Here is a 21755-nt window from a genome sequence, read left to right as displayed (position 1 = left end):
CAATCACAAATCTAGGTGCTTTAGAGATTGCTTTGTTTTTTACTTTGCAATATATTATTAAACATCTCTCTGTGTCATTGAATATCCTTTATTTTGAATGATTGCACAATATCTCACTCTTTGGAAGAATCATAATTTACTCCACCACCCCTATTGTTTAGATTGCTTTGAGAGTCTCATTTCGTAACAAATCACACTTAATGCCATCACAGGTTAAGTCCTCCAGAAGCTGACAGAAATGCCATTTGAAGCATAAGATATTTCTTAGGGATTGACCCCTGGGAACCAAAGAGGGAAAGAGCAAGAATGGGCCAGGAGGAAGATGAACTGTGACACAGGCTCACAACCTCAACAAACTTCATGTCTACAGAAAGGGCCCACAGAGTTGTCCTGAATTGGGTGGAAATGACTGGGCTTTTATAACCTCAGGTCACTCAATCAGCAGACAAGGCTGCTCTGGTAGGGGACTGACCTCAGGTGAGGCTGCATTCTGCAGCCAGGCAGACATCTAAAGGGAAGTCTGGCTAGTGCATCTCTGTGTCCACCGGAGATGCTCATTTTCTGCATGTATCTTTACTCATATCCTTGGGACAAATTCCCAAAGTTAGAATTACTGCAGTAGACCACAAGCATTTTAAAAACTTTTAGTATTTATTGTCAAATGATCTTCCAGGAGGATTGTGCTACTTTCCCCTACTAACAGTTCATTCTATCACTAACGTAAAAGAACATGACAATTGTACTATTTTATGCTTTTAAATATTAAAAGGTATGTAAAATTCTTTCAGAAAATACAGAGTATTTGTGATGTTTTATCACTATAAATTTCATTTTAAACTCCTAAGGCAGGTTACCTTTCTGCATAGAGCTGTATAAATCTTTCTAGAGGGATAAAACACTCTATAATGACTGATGGTAGGAGGCAAAGAATCGGATTTAGGTCTTCTGAGTCGTAAATTTGCAACACTAAAGTGACAGAAGTGGCTGGTGCCTGAGCTGACCTGAAACAGAATTTGCAATGCCGAACAGCTCTTTCTGTGTGTTTGAGCACATAAATGAAATTCCCATTTATTAGGAGAAAATCCGTATTTGACACACGACTGTTAGAGAGAGACTAATGGGAAATAAACATCTTTTTTTAAGTGCCTACTCCATGCCAGGCAATGCCCTGGGCTTTAGCAGACACCATCATATTTAATTCTCACAAGAATCCTTTCAAATAATTATCACCACATTTTTCAGATGAGGAAATTGAAGCTGAGAGATTTTGGTAACTTGGGAATCTTAGTCATATAGATTCCCAGCCCCGTGTGCTCCTTGCCATTCTGGGCTGCTGCCCCCAAAGCTATAAGTCAACTTACGTAGCAATGGCTTTAAATAGTTTATATATATAATAACTGTAGTAATAGTAACTCTCACGAAGCTTACAGAATGCCTGTCCTTCTACTGGGTTGGAAGTCCATAGGATTCACTGTCTAAAATTTAAAAATTTTTGTATCACTTATGATAGCTAGCACCTTTCACACAGAGGGTGCTCACTAAATATTTAATAAATAGGTCTTGAATAGCCAGAAAGAAATTTTGTCTTAGTTTCTTTTATCCTTCCATCCTCATTTTGGCTTTGTCCTGATCATAGGTGTAGCCAGGAGGCAGAGATGGTCCAGTCAATGATTTCCCACTTTAGCAAGAGCAGTTATGAGCTCTTTTAAATAGACTCACTGATTACAGACAATGCCAGTGAAAAAAGAGTTGAATGAAAATAAATGTAACAAATTAAACACCATCCTCCAGAAGTCACCTCAATCTGGAAGGAAGCCAGTGAAGTCTTTATTTGGAAGTGTAAATGAGTTTAATCCAGCCTTTAGATCTAACTTCCAGGTAGCAGGAAATACTGAGGGGAGAGAAATATGTTGAATCACCACGAAGAAGCCATAAGACAACTGTAGAAGGCTGCCTGGTTTCTTTAATAAGACAATGTCATTCCAAAAAAAAAAAAAAAAAAAAAAAATTAAAAAGAAGTGGGAGTGGGAGAGGAGGAGGCTATTTTATGCTAAAAAAAGATACAGGTAATCAAAAACAATGTGTGGTCAGTTTTTCTGGTCTAAGTCAGCTGTAAAAGACAGTTTGGAATCCACTAGAGGAATCTGAGTCTGAACTGGGCATAAATTAATATTAAGTAATTATGATTAGCTTTAGTGAAAATGATAATATGGTTGTGTTCTTTATTATAACAAATGTTTTTAAAGAACGAGATGTATATTATTTAGAGGTGAAATACAATATCTATTGTTAAGCAGGAAATATAATATGAATCTTTTCAGCAGAAAAGGTGGTGATGTAAATAAAGCAAAGTAAGTTTTAGCTATTGACTCATTATTCTGGTCTCCCTGCTCTTTGATGTTGTCTTTCACCATAAAGAGTAAATAATCAACTAGGGAAAAAAAAATAAGGGATTACTTTTTTTTTTACAGGAGTAAGAATCGAACTTTATCTTCCTGCAATGGTGACGCCATCGGCGTGTGGCCGGGATGGGGCTTCTGGAGCGTCGAGCGAGGTTCCAGGGAGCCGAGATAGGTGGGCAGGTTCTTTCCGAAGACCTGATCTGTGTATGAAAAGAACCCTCGTAAGGCAACCCAGGAGCCTCCGACCCTCCAGTCCCGCGCACCTACCCCAGGTGCCCTACGAATGAGGAATAACCTGTTACTTTACTGCGCTGAGTGTTTCCGAAATCCGCAGGGTGGCGAGTTTGACGCTCAGGATGAGGGCGGGAGAACGCGAGGACCCTTCGCTGAAAGACGGGGCTGGAGTGGAGGTACCTTCCACCTACCCACCTGAAAGCGGGAGGCGAGGGGCCGGCCCAGGTTGGGGGAAATGAGCGGCACGTGCCAAGGCCACTACCCCCACCTGCCGCCAGGAGGGCCGGGGCCGCGGCGCGGGGCGGAGAGCTGGGGGTGGAGACGGCCGCGCACCTGGCGGCGGGCGGGCGCGCAGCGGGCCAAGGGGCTGGGGCGGAGCGGGAGCTGCGCGCCGCGAGGTCGGGCGGCAGGTGAGGGCGGCGAGCCGGGCCGCGCTCCACCGCGGGGGACGTTTCTTGGCCCGGAAAGGTGCAATTGTGTGCAGCTATTTCTGGTATGTCAGGCGGGCCAGGCCACCGAGAGCCGGGGGATGGCGGGGCGCGGCTTCCCGGGGCCCCGGGAGAGGGAAGGTGGCCAGAAGGGCGGAGGAGGGAAGGATGCGGGCAGGATGCGGGCGCTGGGGCGCATCCCCTCTGAGGCGGGGCGGCGGTCCGGCTGGCAGCGCGGGAGCGGGAGCGTGGCCCGGGCCCCGGCCTCCTGGCGGACGGTGGCATCCCCTGGCCCAGACTGTCTGACCACAAAGGCGGCTGCGGCCGGGAGCCCTGGGGAGCAGGGGTAGGGGGCGGGGGACGAAGCGTCAACTCGGCGGCCCGGGGTGGGCGGCGGGGGTGGGTCGGGGCGGGGCGTTTCGGGAGGGCGGTGGCCGCCGCTGCGACTTTTGAAGTCCAAACACTCGTCGGTGCTGGTGCCGCGCGCCGCCTCTGGTCGCCCTCTCCACCTCCCGCGCTCTGCCGGGCTGCCGGTGTCCCCGAGGACCCGAGGGCTTTTTCGGGAGTTTAGAGAAAGCTACGTCTTTAAGTTCTTTTGGGTTCGAAACTTTACAGAACTACTGAGCGCAACAAAGGGAAAGAGAGCCCAGACGTCTCGCAGCTGAAGAGAGGCAGGGGCGGCGGGCCGGACGCGCGCGGGACCCCAGACTCTCCGCGCACCCACCACGTCTCTGTCTCTCCCCCTTTCCCTCCTAGTTCTGGAAGGGATGGAGGAGGCGGAGGCCGACTGCGCCCTAGCGTTCGCCGAGGCCCAGAGATGGGTGGAGGTGAGTGCCTTTACTCCTCTCCTTTCCGCACGAGTAGGCGGCCCCAGGGCCGCTCCTGCCACTCTGCTTTCAGCCGCCTCCCTCGACCTTCGCGGGCGCAGCGCGTCGGGTTGGTTTGCGCGTGCAGTTTGAGGGACTTTGCAAGTTCTGAGTCTCCTATCATTTAATGTCCAGCGAAGCTTCGCGCTGCCCTCCCCACGACGGTTTCGCTGGCTCTCCCAGAGCTCCTCTTTCAGGGCAGAATGGAGAGCTTGGCCTTCCGGCTTTGCGGACCGCACATCCCTGTGGACCAGCCCACGTCCGCACCAGGACGCCCATAATGTCTCTGCAGGGCAGAGGCGGCCCACGCTCCTGGGGTGCGTTTCTTTGGGTGTGGCTAGAAATGGAGATGCCTAAAACACACCTGCACGGGCGTGTATTAAGTGTATGCTGTGTGGTAGGGCGGATGGAAGAGGTTAGACACCTGTGGCGCACCTGGAGCGATACTTTCTCAGAGGCAGCATCCGGAGCCCAGGGGGTGGGAGTCAGGGCAGATACTTTTAACAAAGTAAACTTTGATGAGATAAGACTAAGCTATCCTAGGATCACTCATTCAAGAGCTGTTACTTTCCCAGCTGTGCCTCAGAGAGGAGATCTTCCATTCTTCTCTTTCCCATTAAAAAGGAGATGGTGTCTTGGAAGTTCTTCATCAACGCCTTAGGGTTACGTTTAGCCGTAGAAGATTAACACCAGGACTTCAAGCCGTTATTCCACTGGATGGAAAGAACGACTTTTATTATGTTTTAAGATAAATTTGCTTGTTTTAATAAATATTAGTAAGTATTCCTGATTTAGTTGGACAATCCAAAGTGGAAAAATGATACTTGACCCCTATGAAATGAAAAGTGACTTTTAAAATGATGCTAAAGAAGTCTTCTGAGCATATGAGAGGCAGGAACCATTGCTTGTTAAAAAAGTGTTGCCTTTACCAGCTCGTCAGTCATGTAGGTGTTATTGATGCCACGTGTTGGTTTATTCAACGTATGTAAAAATTCAAATTTGGATTAAAGATTATTCCAGGGGGGAAAACAACATATTCAAGAACCCCAAAGCAAACAGTATTTTAAAATAATTCATTTCTTCTTAAAGAAATAAATGCATATATGCGGGAAAAAGAGAATACACTTTCAATGTTACATTTCTCACACTAAAGGAAATTGGATTTATCGCTACCCGCTAGGTAGTGAAGGGGTAGGTCTAAGAAATCAGCTTTGGTGTCTTTTTGTACTGAAACTTTGAGCTGGTTTGAAGGTGACTTAGAAAGGTGTGAGGGGAGGGGAGAGGGAGGTTGGTAGGACAATAAACACTGTATTCTGAATTGAAATGAGAGTGGAAAAATTCCAGCAATGTAGTTAAGAGAAATAACTTCCCCCATTCACAAACTTTGAAAAGTCAAGGCTTCCAAAGGTAATTTTCCATTAGCAGTGTGTGTTCTGCATAATTCTAGAAAAGAAATTAAACTTGCCCTTCTGTGTTTGTGTTGGGGATGGAGAGAGGGAGGAGGGAAGAAATACGGGGACCCTTTTTCAGTCAGACAGGGCTCCTGTGTGGAGTTTGTATCTACATGTTCTGTATTTGCTTCAGGAAATCTGTGATTATGGCTGACTTCACATCCTTTCTTTTTTTAGTACACAGATTTAAAAAATCTAAACATTACTCCTCTGTGATAGCTTACTTATAAGTGGGTGAGATTTCTGTGAGAAATTTGTATCTACTAAACTCTGAGAATGTGTGTTGTGATAAAAGACATCACAGTGTGCGGTAAATGCCTGACTTCCCCTCCCATCCCACTCCGTCCAAGTGTTTATCAGCAATGATTTGGCAACTCTGTAAAGTGTCTTGTTGATCATTAGCAGAAAGTTGAATCTTTCTAAAGGCTTTGCCATATTTTAATATAGTTAACTCTTATGAAATTAAAATTAAGTGACTCATCCAGCTGCCCCCAGGATAAAAAAATGAAGTGACTTTTTTCCTAGTGCCACAGGGAGCAAAGCAGTACATTCACTGATGATATGTGAATAATTTACATATTCATGTATACTTTTGGTGTACTCGGGACATTGAAGTGACAATGTTGTATTCGCTATTGGGTTTATTTTATTTCTCCAGTGAGTGTCCAAATTTATCTGTCCTCAGCTTTGCCTTTACAACCAAAGCACAGATTCAAAAATACTGTTCTTACCAAAAGAAGCAGAGTGAACAACTCTCTCATCACCACAACCTCTTAACTCTGAGAGCCCCTAATTTGAAGATAAAATATTGATTACAAGGGGGTATTTTATAAAGTATTTTGGAAATTGAGGAAGATTATTATGTAAATCTTTCTCCTGCTTACCAATATTCTTGCTTCATTTTTCCATTTTTATCATACTTTCCTCTGCATGCATTGAACCACAAGTGAGTTACTAATATATATGTACTTATCTATATGCATATAATACACACATATAAACGTATGTATTAGTATATCATTCACATGCATTTATGTATATGCATATAATATAGGTATATAAACACATGTGTATTAGTATATACTGTAATATACATTTATATGTATTATATGTAGTATACATATAATACAATCTGCTACCTTTATTCTCAGTTGCAGCTTTGAGTAGCCCAAGGTAAAAAAAACTCCAATAACCTTGTAAAACTGAAAAATGACCAGACTCCACGTTGATATGTCCTTGCCATTTCCAGTCTCCATCAGCAGTTTTTAAATAGCTAATGTCTTTTTCCCACAACCAAAGTTGAAGTTTTACTTGTTTTATTTTTCGGAGGAGGAGAAGAAAGGGTGAAGTGAGGACCAGTGCTTGTCGTTCTGCCAATTATGGTAATTTTATGACTCTTCTTGTGTATTTCAAGTTTTACTTAGATATTTAAGTGTGTATGTATGTATATTTCTCCTTAGTTTCGTATTTGAAATCAAAACAAATGTAGGAATGTGACCTTTTAAGGTAATTCAACATAGTGATATCGGATTATTATCTGGTTGGAAATGTGGTTTGGAATATTAATAATGTAGCAAGCTGGTTTATGATTAAACACTGGTTTAAAACCAAATAATGTAATGGTTTGAAGGCAAAGGGAGAGGGGAAGCTTGTTTCTAGCAAGGTCATGGAGTAGGAGATGAAGTGGTAGCAAATGCAGCCTGGATGCTCTGATTTTAGTCCTTTTATGCAGCACCTTTTAATTTTCTGTACCTAATAGTTGTCTCTGTTTCTCTGTTTAGGGGCATTTAAAAGCCTTGTCATAACAAAATACCAGTGAGATTGGGAAACTAGGTATCTTGCTCATTGCATTGGTTGGTCACCCATTTCCAGTTTGTGAGTTAATGCGCCTATCCAGGTTCAAGTTTGAACACGGTGGTAATTTTCATGACTGGAACAGAACAGGCTAACTTGATTCGCCACCTTCCTGTTATCTCTGGGTTCGATATTTTCATTATCACTGTCACCTTGTAGAAGGACCTAAGGGATGCCAACTTGAACTCATTGCCAAGCCTGGAACCAGAATATGGGTCCCTCCCCAGTTACTTCCAACCAGTCTTTTTCTCTACCTGCCTCATTTTTATCCTTCAGGGTTGTATGCTGATTGCTTTTGTTTGCCTTTAGTCCTAAATTTTTAAAGAATTGCACTCTGTGGGTCCCCTATTAATATTTGAAATTTTTTTCTAAGTGATTTCCCTCTTTCTGTATAAACTGCATCCCTTCTATTGGTGGTTTCCAACCTTTGGTCTGGTGCGAAAGTGTTTGCCTGGTGCATTGGAATCCTCAGTGCATAGCAGTGCTGTCTGTACACCAATGAAGTTCTCCTCAATGTGAACTGTTACTTTTCTGTATGTAGAGGACTGTAGACATTCACTTGAAAATGCTACTGAGTTCATAGAAGCATTTCTGGTAATTAAATATAATTTCAATTAACAGATGTTAAACTCAAAAAGACTGTGATGGTAAAAATTTGCTTAAACTTTTAAATGTTAGAAAGCAATTCTTATCCTGGCTCTGGCAAGTAAAATTAGTTTTTCAAAATATTAACCTCATTTTGTTTTTTGTTTTCTGAGGAATCATGAAAAGATTTTTAAAGTCCACATTTACATTAAGCTGTGAAGCATGGCATTCACAGCCGTTTACAATCTGATCTCTGTCTAAAAATCTATCTTTATTTTTGATCATTTTCTCCATTACTGTTTGCATAGTTGCCAGATAGCATAGATATTAAGAGCACACCTTTGTCATTACATCCCCAGAACTTATTTACTTTATAACTGGAAGTTTGTACCTTTTGACCACCATCATCCAATTCACAATGACTATAATTAACACCACTGTAAAGTCTATTTGAACTTCCTGAGAGAGTTAAATTTTGGAAGTTCTCATCATATGGAAAAAAAAATTTTGTAACATATGAGAAGATGGATGTTAACTAAACTTACTGTGACAGTCATTTCACAGTATATGTCAAATTGTTAGGTGGTACACCCTTAACTTGTACAAAGCTGTATGTCAATTAAATACCGTAAAACTGAAAAGAAAAAAAAAGCACAATTTTGGAATTCAATCATTGTTCAAGTTCTGGCTCAGTTACTCGAATCCTGTAGGCCTCAGTTTTCTTCTTTGAAACTCCCATGGTGGTTGTGCCCGTTGAATGAGGTGCTGATGGTGACGGACTTAGTGCTCCCCAGTCCTTTCTTGTGTTTCCCCACACACAGGATGCCGTCTCCTCACCTCCAGGCTTTTGTGCCTGGAATGCTCATTATTTCTTGTTTACTTTAAATACCCATTACGCCTCCTCATTATGCCTTCTTTGAGCTCTACAGTCAGCCTTTATGTGAAGTCTTTTTGGAACCATCAGGCCTCCACCCACACACTTCTCCCTCTCCTTTGTTTCTTGTGTGGATTTCTCTCTTTTTGCACTCTGTGGTATATATAATTACATCCATTTTCCACATTAGACTTGGAGCTGCCTGAGGGCAGGATCAATATCTTATCTTTTGCTTGAGGATTTAGTACAGGGGCAGGTAAACTTGTTGCATATAAGTACAATTTTAAGGCTGTAGCTTTAGCAAAGCCTGAGGACCTGGACTCATTCCTTCTCCCAGTGGAAATGCCCAAAGCTGAGCTCGTTGCTTGGGCAACTGGTTGGGACCAACTACAAGATGTGCCTTGGTCAGGGTGCCAGCGTGCGCTTGCCTGTTTACTCAGTATTTCCTCCTCTGCCCCAGCCCTGTTCCTGAGTGCTGTCACTCCACTCCTGCCTTCTAATTAATGGCTTCTCTCGGGGGGACTTACATTCAGTTACTTTGTTGTCTGAAAAAATGCATATTATGTGTCTCCTCTGTCCCAGGCACTTGCTGGGCTTACGGATTCTTTTGTCAAATTCTTAAGTCTCTTTCTAGGACCTCCAAAGGAGCAGACATACAAGCAGACCCTGCAGCACCATCCGATAATCACTGTGATGGAATTTTGCACAATGTGTAGTGATGGCATTTAGGAGGCAGCCTGAGCTCACAGCCTTTGAGTTGAGGCTGGAGAGGGGCTAACACATTTACCCACTGTGCTGGAGCGTTATAACTTGGTAATTTGTTGGGAGATCTTGAAGTTGCATACCGCACAACTTTCTGGAGTTGCTCAGAGTAGTTTATTTTTATTTAGGTAATGGTTGCATGCAGTGAAATGCATATATTTTAAGTGTAGAGTTGCAGGAATACCTTTTATCAAACGTATAGACCCGCATATCCAGCACCCCAATCAAGATATTGAATATTTTTATCACTCAAGAAAGTTTCCTTCCAGAAAGACACTTTAGTCTTTACTCCTCCACTCTTCTGATTTCTAGTATTATAGATTTCTTCAGGGCAGTTTTGAACAGTCAAGTTGTGTCTTGATGTCAATTCTTTTTTCTTTATGCAGCATTTCACTATTTCTTGAACACGTCATCTTTTTTTTAGCAAAAAAAGAAAGCATCCTAGGACAGAAGGAGTGGCAAGAGATGAGGGCATTCACAAAATTCTCTTGGGAAGGAATGGATTCACACAAATAGGAACCAGGGCAGAGCTGCTGTTAGAGTAGCTTGACTCCAGGAAATGGAAGCAGATATGGCAAGGTATTTCCTGAGTAACTGGGAGGATTCTAGCACAGTGTCAGTCATTCTGGATCCCCCAGTGTGCTGGCACACTGAAAGCTAGAAATGCACCTCTTCTTAAAGTGGGGAAAAATAACCAAGAACTTGTACCTTTAGTAAAACAGTGTCCTTGAACCAGCTAGAGAAATGAACTCCCTGGGCTAGAGGAAATGAATGATTTTTCTGGTTCTTAATACACATCTCTAAGTTACACTCTGAAAGCTTTGTGCTCATTTGTAGCCATGAGCATAGATTGGGGACCCCAGCCTTTCCATATTCTGACCAGAATTGGAAATTGTCATTTGCATTCTCCTTCTCAATAAATAGATGAAAGATGTATGTTCTGCTTTTTCTCAGATCACTCGTGATGTTAAATATTTATCTAACAGATGACTCACTGGTTTCCTCCAGTGAGGAAGGGTGAAGCTGAAATGGGGAGGGTCCTGCCTCCTCTAAATGAGGTCATAAAAGGCTCAGAGGGCCCCTGGCCTGGTGAGGTGAGTCTCCAAGGTCATGGGCATGGTAGGGCCATTGAGGAAGCGTCTCCTGGGTTGTCTTGCTTCGCTTCTGGGTTGTTTGGGATAGACTGGCTGAGCTCTCAGCATCATCAGGAGATGAAGAATGGAACAGTTGGCCACTGTGAGGGAGCTGAGCCCCTGGGTGTTGCTTCAGCCATTTGTAAAGCACAGAAATTCTTAAAGCTGCTCCTAACGCTGAGAGAGGAGTAATGTCCTGAGTGTGTGTGATTTGTTCAGCCTGTTTGGTCTTGTCCTCCTGTGCGGACTCTGGATGCCAAGAGTGCTTTAGGTGGTCAGGGATTTCTCCTGAGACTGACTGACTCCTTTTGTCTCCTCCTTGCTTTTTAAACTACTCCTCAACATAACAGCATTTGTGTTTTAGAAAAGCATGAGTTTTGAGAACGTTAGTTAAGAAAAACAAAGCAACATCAACAAACCTGCCTGACTCTTTTAGTTTGGAGAAGACAGACTAGAAGTGAACGCTTTCATCTGTTACCATCTGCAGATTGACTTGTCTACGTCGTCCCTGTGTCCTGCTGCCCCGACAGAAAGTTCTCAAGTGCTTGTTGAACAAACGAATGTTTTGTGTCCAATCAAAAGGTTGGCCAATTTAATTGATGTCTCTACATCTCCTTAAACCTGTGAACTGTCAAAAATATAATTGAGCCTGGGGAAATGATAAATTATGTGTACCTGTGTTTGCTCTTTCCAAAGGTAATTGTTGGGTATGTTTCTTTAAATACACTTTTGATGTACTCAAAGCTCTTAATAAGGATAATAGCTGTCCTGTATGCACAGCTTTGAGGACAGGGGTTTAACACACTCACTCTGTCACTTTGCTTTTGAGGGATGGGCATTAGCGAATTTTACAGGTGACTTGCCACACAGCCACAAAAACAGCCTTTTGAAAGATTTTAAAATCCTCCCTGATAGGCTTCTCGAAGACAGGTTCTAATTCCCAGGTACAGGTGCTCGGTTTGGTGCTTAAGTACATTTAGATGGTGGTGTGCAGCCCTATATGTCACATCTGCCTTTCAGTACATGGGGGATGGTCATAAGGAGAGACGTTTTAGAAAAGTCTTCTGTGGGTTCAGAGGGCAGAACTGGTAATAACTGGGCACAATGAGACTTTTGGCACAAGTATTTTGAAGAGCCTTCTATAGATCAAGGGCTGCCCTACACCAGGATGGGCTGTCTTGAAGGATGAGTTACCTCCTAGGAAAGGTTTTGCAAGAGTAGGCGAGTACTGGACAATTAAAGCAACTAGTTTTGTTTTTTTTTTTAACCATGTGCAAGACATGTGGCTAGAACACTATACCCACGTGCTCTTACAATGAAGGCCTATTATTACCCAAGGATTTTTTTTTTTTTCAGATGAGGAAAAAGAAGGGTGAGGGGGAAAATAATGTGCCCAAGGAAACACTAGAACCAGTAGTTGGCGGTTAGGGATTTGAACCCAGGCAATGTGACTCTACAGCCTGCCTTCTGAATCAGCACCCTCTACTGCTTGAGAGGGACATTGGTCAGTAAATCATGGTGAAGGATTTATAAATTAGGGGGAAAACAGGCTCTCAGTCTTCATTCCAGCTAAAACTGTAAGATTAGCTGTTTTCTGTTCATGACAAGTCCTGCACGCACAACAGGTTCTGTCTTGTGATTAGTGCCTAGAAAGTTCAAGATAATCAATTACTATGTAGACAACAGAATTGCTGATGGACACTCTTGAGCAATTGCCGACCATGTTCTGGTGTATCTTAGTGCTCAGTAAACCCTACAAAGTGTTATATGATAAAACTGAGTTATACTTTGAGCTAGTGTAAGAGATAAATTGTATTTAACTACTTTCTTCTCTAAACAATTTATAAAAGTCTCAATTTGTTTTCCTTTCATGTGACCTAATTTTCAGGAGTCTATGCCATCCCAGAGATTGTACAGTCTTACTGTATAGTGCTTCAAAATAGATGTCATATTTTTGATGAGGGTACTTTCTAGTTAGTGTTTTAGACTTGTAAGTATCAAAGCAAAGATCATGATCAAAGGTTTTGCCTTCTTGACTAGATTGAAATTTGACCTAGGTGTCTGAGCTGGGAAGGAAATACCTGATTTATTTTATTATACCCCCATTTCTTGAGTGATGTCTAATCAGTTTGGATCTTTACCCTATTGCCTGAAGAAAATATTGTCAATTTATCAGTAGCATCGGACATAGTTGGTGACCCTTTCCCTCCTGAAATATTTCCTTCAGTTGCCCTCTGGGTTTTTCTCCAATTTTACTTGATATTTCTGACTGTCCTCTGCTGAATCCTAATTATTTTCATGAGTAAATGTTAGAGTGTCCCAGGGTTCATTCATCTTTCAGGTCTTCTCTGTCTACAACCTCTCCCTTGTGGATATTATCAGATCCGTAGTTCTGCACACCTTCTGTAGGCTGATAACGTCCGTACTTATATTCCTGACCCAACTTTGTCTCTGAGACCCTCCCCCTCTTCTCATATATTTATGTGTATACTCTCTCTCTCTCTCTCTCGATTTCCAATTGTAGGTCAAATCGGCCCATCACACTTTGTTCAAAATGAAACTCTTAATCCCTCTCTCTCCCTACCACCTACTTACTCATCCCCTCGATGTTTCCCATTTTAGGAAATGGCACCCTGTTTCGCCCACCTGCTCAGTTTCCCAACTTTGGTCATTATTGACTCTTGCTTTTATCACACCCCCCATCCAGTCTGTCAAGAAATCCAGGTGGCTAGTCTCTTCAGATACATCCAGAATCTGACCACCTCTTACCATATCCATCATTGCCTCCCTGCTTCCAAAGTAACAGCCAGCTTCCTCTTTAAAAAATATGACCCTGAGATTGCACATTCACCTCTATCCTCTCCCCTTGCCCCCCACAATGGCTACCCATTACATTGTGAATACAATCTGAATTTTTAACCCACGGTCTTTAGGGCCCCACACGATCTATTCCTTGCTTGCCTCTCTCACCTCTGCTCCATGTTTCATCTTGCTTGCCCTGTTCCAGCCATACCGACTTCCTGCTTTTCCTCAAATGTGCAAAGAAGGTTTTTATTTTAGGGCGTTTGCATTGCTGTTCCTTCTGTGTGAATATATTTCCCTCACCTATTCAGGTCTCAGCTTAAATGATACCTCTTCCTCTCCTCCCCCCCATAAAATAATCATCCCTGTGACTCCGTACTCTTACATTTCACAGCACTTGTCATCACTTGCTGTTGTGTGTTATATGCCTTCTGATTCGGCTGTTACACCCACAAGAATATGAGTGTCTTATATGCAAGGGCTTGATTCGTTTTCAAGCCTTGACTTGTGCCAGGTTTTTAGTAGGCACTCAATAAATATTCGTTGGATAAATAAATGGATGAATGAATAAATGTCTTTTAATTGCCTATATTTGATGGCGTTTTGATATGACTGACTTTCTGGCTGTGCTTCACTCAACAAGACAAGTTGGTTTTGTTATATTAGGTTTGCTTTGTTTTGTCTTTCTCCTTCAAGTTCAGTTCTGGTTTGAGCAAGTTCAAAGCAGGGTTTTAAAAAAGCAAGTTTAAACCATGAGAAATTGATTTTGTTCAACCAATTATAAAGATGCCCAAAGGTAAGCAGGTCTCACAAGACAGTAAACATCCCAGAAAATTTGAAGAGGATCCTCCTTAGCTGAATATCTTGCCCCGACAGTAGTGCATCATCATGAAACTCTGGGTATTAGCCACGAAAAATGTCATACAGCTCACTGACTGGCATCCTCCAGCCTGAGCGTGGACTGTTCCCAGGGACTAACATAGACAGAGAAGCAGAAAATAGCTCTACCTTGTTTAGCAACAAAAGAAAGCAATTAAAAATTTGAGGACAAGAACACTTCTCCTTTCTGTGCCAGCTCAGATGTCAAAGTCTACTTCATGCTCCCAGAGTGCTGCACTTTATAGCAGTTTTTTTTTTTTTCCAGGAATCATTCTGAAATGGCACACAAAACCGAGGGTTGCAAGCTTTCAAAAGAGCTTTGTTCAGAAATGTGGGGAAAAGGGAAGCTGAAACTTTTTGTCTGTTTTGATGCAAACTGACTTTCTCTTAATGTGTTTAAAACAATTTATTCCTCCTAGCTGTCATATGAATTCAGTGATAGTGTTCTTTTTAGAAATATGATTTTTTAGTATGTAAGTTTCAGGCATTCAGCATTAGAATTCAACATCTGTATACACTACAAAGTGATCACCACCCCAAGTCTAGTTACAATCCATTAAATAGAATTTCTTTTTACAGATGAGAAAAGAGTGGCTCAGAGATGTTAAGTTTCTTTTCCAACACTGCTGATGCTGATAGAACCAGTTTTTGAACTTAGATTTTTCCAACAGAAAAACTCAAGCTTTCAATCATTTCATTCACCTTCCTCTGTTTCTCTTCCTCTGTAGTTGTACCTGCTGTATTGGCACGTACACGCTCTGATGTACTGTTCCCCACGTCTGCCTCTGTCTTCCTTGTTTTTTCTTATTTCACGATTAAAAAGCATAAGAAAGTGCTAAGGCTTAATATAAATGTAGTGTAAATTCACACTAAGATGTAGGTAGATAGCGTCAAATAACTTCATGCCGTTGGGGTGGGACAGCTTAGAGACAGCGTGTGTGTGGTGAGGAAGGGGATGATGGGGGCACTCTCTTTGGTGGTTCATTCTGGGACTCGTCCTGATGTGGAAGAGACAGTCACAGAGCAGCATGGGAATCACCATGAACAAGCTGGACAGCGTACCTCCAGGGAGATGGGAAAAGCATTCAGAAGCTATTAAAGAAGGTCCTTTTTGAGCTGGACCAGAAAGACGATGGGCAGAACTCAACGTGCAGGGCAGTTGAGTTGCGTAGAGCTGGTGCTAGTGTGAGTAAGGGCCTCTTGGATGATTCTGTTGGCAGGACAGTGAAGCTAGTAGTCTGTTTAGTGTGGAAGGTGCTTATTTGAAGGCAGTGAGAATTTCAAGCCCAAATTGTGGATAAATTAATTTTTTTCTATAAATGCCGCATCAGGTGATGTTGGAACCCTTGGGACAGAATGGGACATTGGAGGGGAAAGACCATGTAACCTGGAAGATCAAAGCCTGAGCCTTGGGATCAAATGTCTTCTGTGACGAGGAAAGAGAGGCCGTGGTCAAAAAGCTAGTCAGAAAACCAGGGGTGGGTTAGGGATCCTAAGGGAGGTTTTAGTTCCTTGACAGATAGAAAGGAAGAGGATTATCAACAGTGTTCAGGGCTAAAAAAAAAAAAAGTGATCAAGGAAAGAGAAAATGGAACAAGGCCATCAAATTTGGCAAGAGAACAGTCTCTCACTTGTTGAAAGTACAGCTTTGGAGTGTTAGTGTGGGAGCCAAATGAAACTCCAGGAAATCCCTTTGGAAAGTCTTTGCATAGGAGCAGGCATGCCGTGAGAGAAAAGGTAGGAAGAGCTTTCCAAATCTGTATTCTCCTTGTTTGTGTTAACACTACCAGCTCAGCCCCCAGCTTACCTGTACTAGAGGTACGGACTCTCCATGCTTAAGGGAAGTACACTCTCAGACCGCAGTTCTGATGGAATCACTGTGGTCTGCTACGTGAAGTACTGAAGTTGAAGCACACTGCTGCTCTGTTTCAGAAATCTCTGACCTGGATGTGCTAACAATCATCTGGAAACCATTGTCATCTTCTGAACTTATTTCCTCTTTCCTAAACAGGGGAGCTGTCTCTCTTGTCCCCAGGATTTTTAGCTGATTATAGTTTGGTGAAGTGACTTTGTTTGTAGTATTTAGAATAAATATGTATTAATCGTTTTGATCTAGTGACTCAAAGAAGCTTAAAGTCATATTAATCTGAGAACAGATGGTAAGAGGAGAGGAAATAAAATTTTTCTGACTTTTGATACACACAGTCACCATGAAAATATACAATTTCGGCACATTGTGTCTGTTTCTTTGCCGTGTCCTAGCGTGGACGAGTGGGAAGAGCAGCAGAGTTTGGGGTCATACTGCACAGACGTAGCTCGTACAGGGCAGGTCCCAGAGTGAGACGTGGGAATAGACAAGGCACGGAGCATCCCTAAGCCTAAATTCCTATGACTGTAAAGTGAGGATTGCAAGGTAGTGATAAGGTTTAGAGAAAAATGTGGAAAATGTGTAGATACTGAACAAATGGTAAGTGCCCATGTTATTATTATCCTGCTTGCCTCTGTGTATAGTCAGAAAACAGATGATTAAAGGGCTTTATCTTTTTTTTATCTTCCTTAGAATGGCTAATTGTAAGTGTGTGTGTGTGTGTGTGTGTGTGTGTGTGTGTGTGTGTGTGTGTGAAGCCCACAATGCACTTAGATAACCTGCTGTTTATTCTAACCTCTGATTTTCAAATATGGGTCTTAATATTCCATCCCTTCTATCTTGTTCGAAAGCTGTAATAAAAGTCCTGTCATCTGTAAGAACTTGAGGTTAGAATGAACAAATGCCTTACGAGTAATGAATTCTGTTTCTTGATGGTGCTTCTGCCATCTTCTCTCTAGGGACCCTCATGTTCGTTTGAACACTTCTTTGCTATTGATTTCTTTTCTGTCAGTGGACTTACAGTATAAATCTAAGGCTAGTGACTTGCCCGAGACCTTTTAAGTTGAAGGAACCTAATTCCATATTTATTGTGCTGTTGAAAACATTGCCATATGTTCTGGCCTCCCTGCTCCCTTCCCTTCAGCTACCATCTATTTGAAGTTTCAGATCAGAGAGTAGCATATGTGGATTACATGCGTTAAGCTTCCTTTCATATAAATTGTTTTTTCAAGTCTCTATACATTACTGTTATTTCAATTATTCTTTGTTCTTTATGCATCTTTTTTTTATCCTGTAAGTTACTTTTCATGTCGTGTGTGTCTGTCTCTGAGTCATCTCATTAATTTCGCTTTTCTGCTGTGTTCAGTTTAGAAGAGCCAATTGTAAGATCTTTCCAAGAAGGACATCTTGTGATGTCTTCCTAAAAATGGGCCTAATGAGCTATTTTAGAAAAGAGAAGCTATAATTTTATAGTTTTCATGAAGAAAGGAAATGCATTTTTAGGTGTTTTAGTCAAAGGATAACGTTTATACAGCTGCCAGTTTTTAAGCCAGTCTGCAAACATTTTTAGACTTGGAAAATGCTTGTAAATCCTGAAAGGTATATAACTTGCCAAATAGCTGATACTTTTGAATTTTGGCCTTGGTTCTGGTAAAAGAATGTGGTTGACAACCACACTGCAATTTACAGTAATCCTTTTTGTATAAGGAAATGAATCTACTTGGCTTAATAAACTCCAGATGAATTTCTGGCTCCTTAATTATACCAAGTCATTTAAAATTAAGGTTTCATTATTCAGTTTGGTTACAGTCGCTCTCTCTGTGCTTGTAATGGCCAAAGTGATGTTAACATCCTTTGTAGAACTGAAACATTATGGGGAAAAATGCATTTGGGTGGATCATTTTGGAGCACAAGCATATGATGTGCCTTAAGGAGATCAAGTTGAAGACCCATCAGAAGTTCTGCTAGTGTCATAAAGAATTTTCTTGGAAGCCCACCTAAATATTTCTATTTAACTTTTTATTGATCACCCTTATCTGCAAAAGAGTCTGAAAAATGTTTTTGGCAGGCTGCCGCATCACTGCTTCCAGTGATATGGGGGTTCTGTTACTAAGGAAGAGGTTGACAATGTTGGGTTGACAAATCTCTGCCACACTTATTTTCTGATTGTTCCTTTCTTAAATCATTTTGCTTTGTTATGATTGCAGTCTAGTGTCTTAGCTTTCTGAGGATATTACAGTTTTTTCCCCCTACTCCCTGCATTGTCTGTTTCTTCCAAGTTGCTTTTCTGTTTTTTCCCTTTCGACTTTGGTCACTTCTAAATTGAAAGTTTCTCTTAAACCTCTGATGGTCATTGTCCAACTGCTCTCCAGATTTTCTGCCAATTTCTGTGTATAAAGCCATGTTCCTTATGAACCTCCCTACCCGAAGGGCCTGTTGCCTCCAGATCTGAGTCTTTTCTGGGGGAACCTGCCTGCCTGCCTTGGTTCCACAGTATGCCTTTGTGTGCCCCAAAGTTGAAACATCCTCCGTTCTGTTTAGTCAGTTACCACTCCTCCGTCTACTTTCTGTTTCCACATACTCGTTCAAAGTTTTCTTCTACAGTTATCTCTTTTCAGATTCCCTTTGTTTTTGTGGGTTAATGCCTTAAATTTCTGTGCTATCATTTTGGTGACGTTTTGGGAGGCAGTGGACAAAAATGTGTAGCCAGTTCATTGGGTTCAACTAGAAGTCCTGTGTGTGTATGTATGTGTGTGTGTGTGTGTGTGTGTGTGTGTGTATAAGAGAGAGAATAAAAATGTAGAAAAACGTGGGTTGAATGAAGATGAGAATTATTGCCTAGGTGAATTTCACACTAGTAAAATAAATGCCACCTTATTTAAATTTTTAAAAAATCCTATCTTATTGTAAGATTGAATTGAGAGGACTTGCATAAGTCTTAAATCTCTACACTGTAATGAGGCAACATTTAAATCACAAATATAGTGAATGCAGGATGAGCAGAAGATGAGCATAAGAAAGATAAACTAAAGCCACAGATGAGCTGCAGTTTCTGCCACATGTTCCAGTACCTGTGCTAGTAATGGGGCGTAAACTTCATCTTTCTAGCAGTTGATTCAGAGACAGAATCACAGCCTCCTCCATGCCTTTCACAGCCTGGCTTCTACGCACACTCTTTCACTCACCTGGAGGGCAGGGTATGGGGGGAGGGAAGGAACAGTGCCTGGCATGTAAAAGATATTCAATAAATCAGAGTTTCTTTTCTTAAACCTCTGAAAAAACTTGTCCCTTCAAGGGAAAAAAGGAAGTTGACATATACTGAGTACTTAGGTTCTGGTCCCTTCAAACAACTGCATTCTACAAGTAAGAGAACCGAAGAAGATCAGACAGCCTCAGTAACCTGCCTGAGGGAAAGCATATGGTCCCCCCAGATCCTGGCTTCAGTCCTGCTGTCCTTTCCGGGGCGTCACAGTTGCTTCCAATGATTCTCCTTTTGTGAATGTTTCTCTAGATGAGAATGATACTTCCCTTGTTGTAATTAGTTACCTGTCTTTGCTATAAGCTGTTTCTTTTTTTTTAGTTAATAAAGATTTAATATTTTATTTTATTTTCTCTGTTTTTTTTGAGATATAATTAATGTATAACTGTGTCAAAGTGCACAGTACAGTGATTTGATATGTGTGTATTTTATGAAATGATCACTACAGTAAGTTTTGTTAACATCCATCACCTCACATAGTTACACATTTTTATATCTTGTGATGAGAACTTTTAAGGTCTACTCTCTTAGCAACTTCCAGAGATACAATACAGTGTTGTTAATTATAGTCACCATGCTGTACGCCATGCTATAAGCTTCTTGAGAGCAGTTGCCAAACCACCTAGGACTGGGCGCAGTGCCTAGACCCTTAACGATGGCTCAGTAGAGTTTTCCTGAAAGAAAAAATGTTGAACAAATTTAGTGCTTTGCACATAATACCGGTACTATAAATTCTTACTGAGTGGGACCTGAGGCTTCATGACTGAGAGATGTAGCTTCTGGAGGAAAGAAGTGCTGAGTAAGAGAAGGAAAGCCATCAGGACAACTGGAAACAGTCTGTAATGGTGCTGGTATTTTGTGGTTAAGGGGAGTGTACTCCAAGCCTCTGCGGATGAGCCCAGTGAATCGTTTTCTGTTATTCTAGTGAATTTAGACCTGTAATTCTGGCACCATTGGTCAAACAGATAGTTCACAACTTGATGAGGAATATTAGAGATGTTTATATCATACTCAGATAAAACTTAGTTCTAGTTTTTACTAATCACATAATGCGTAGTGACCTTAAAGTTAGCAAATAAATAAAGTTCATTTTTTTGCTTTTCTTTTTCTTTGCAACGATGTTGGATTTCTCTGTGGCGAATGTAATGAAGTCAGACAACACTGAATCTAGGTTTTTTCCCCCCAGTATGGAAAGTACCCCTTTCTCATTTTCATCATTACTACACTATCCTCTACCCTTTCCCCAAATAAGAAATTTGGGTTACAATATCAGGATTCTAGCAGGAAACAGATCAGAACTCACGTGATTCAAATGAAGAGACGTTAAAGAAGACGTTACAATTGTGTCAGAAGAGGTAAGGGAGCCAACAAGAGATATCAAGGCACAGAACGTAGCAACAGTGGGAAGTCATCTTCCCAGGTGGTTGAGAAGGTTAGAGAAGGAAATACTGTTGCCAAAATGAGTAAAACAAACCTGGGGTCATTGAGGAGGGCCGGCAGATTTGGGTTTTAGTTGTGAAGTTTCTTGCGAGGCCGCAGGAGGAAACAGGGAAGAAATATCTTGATTCTTTCATTGTTCGTTGTCACCTTCATCTGATACATCCTGTTGGCTAAAGCCAGTCAGAGGCCAATTGGCAAAACAGCCAAGATGATGCAGTCCTCAGGAGGACAGGAAGAGGGGTTGTAATCAGATCTGGGGGAAGCTACAGAATAGATTGGGGTAGGTGAGAGCAAAAACCTAACCAGCATAGACTACATTTATTCCCCGCCTCTTTCCCTGCAGCCCAACTTTAGGTCTGGACTGAGAATTTTCATCTTAAGAATCTTTATTGAACATTACTGTATATCCCAGTCTCATTGCTCAGGATCTTGGTCGGCCATGGTTTCTTCCTCTTTTCATCTTTGGTCTCAAAACCCTCTGATGCATGTTTGGTTGTACTTATTTCTCAGATATTTTTCTTAGGTCTTATTTTCCGTCAGAAAATTTCTGAATCTTTGTATATCTGGAAATATCTTACTGTCACCTGGTAGATGAATGGTTGCTTGTCTGGCCAGAGTTTATTTTATTTTATTGTTTTTAGGAGATTTTATACAAAAAAAATTTTTTTAACTGAAGTACAGTCAGTTACAGTGTGTCAATTTCTGGTGTACAGTACAATGTCCCAGTCATGCATATACATGCATATATTCAAGGCTGGAGTTTTAGATCACAGACCTTGTCCCTCTGAAGTCTGCAGAGGTGTTCCACAGTCCTCTCAGTTCCAGTGTTGTCAGTGAGAAGTCTGCTGTAGCTTGTTCTTCTTGTCTAGTAGCTTGTTACATTTTTTCTTATAGTATTTTGATCAAAAATATCAGATTT

The 21755-nt window shown here is 41.7% G+C and overlaps 2 protein-coding genes across 2 annotated transcripts in view; one reads left to right on the top strand and one right to left on the bottom strand.

Moving 5' to 3' along the window:
- Positions 1-1311: 1311 nt before the first annotated feature.
- On the bottom strand, positions 1312-3349 carry LOC116668472 (vegetative cell wall protein gp1-like). Its single transcript, XM_032496013.1, has 2 exons — positions 2698-3349; positions 1312-2602 (listed from the first exon to the last, which is right to left on the bottom strand). The coding sequence occupies exons 1-2, from the start codon at positions 3347-3349 to the stop codon at positions 2466-2468; spliced, it is 789 nt and encodes a 262-aa protein (XP_032351904.1). The 3' UTR covers positions 1312-2465.
- Positions 3350-3820: 471 nt separating this feature from the next.
- The window catches only part of LMO7 (LIM domain 7), a 189126-nt gene continuing 171191 nt past the window's right edge, over positions 3821-21755 (top strand). Inside the window, 1 exon segment of the mRNA XM_032496862.1 lies at positions 3821-3891. Coding sequence (XP_032352753.1) covers positions 3832-3891 — 60 coding nt within the window. The 5' untranslated portion in view covers positions 3821-3831.

This window comes from Camelus ferus, chromosome 14 (genome assembly GCF_009834535.1).
Source record: "Camelus ferus isolate YT-003-E chromosome 14, BCGSAC_Cfer_1.0, whole genome shotgun sequence".
Classification (NCBI taxonomy): Eukaryota; Metazoa; Chordata; class Mammalia; order Artiodactyla; family Camelidae; genus Camelus; species Camelus ferus.
This window is presented reverse-complemented; position numbering and strand designations above follow the sequence as displayed.

What these genes read in the sequence shown, in the direction of transcription:
- LOC116668472 (XM_032496013.1), bottom strand. Translation starts at nt 3,349, where the DNA reads ATGCCACCGTCCGCCAGGAGGCCGGGGCCCGGGCCACGCTCCCGCTCC. An exon ending in TCAGCGCAGTAAAGTAACAG is followed by an intron (nt 2,603 to 2,697) that starts GTTATTCCTCAT and finishes TTTCATACACAG; the next exon opens with ATCAGGTCTTCGGAAAGAAC.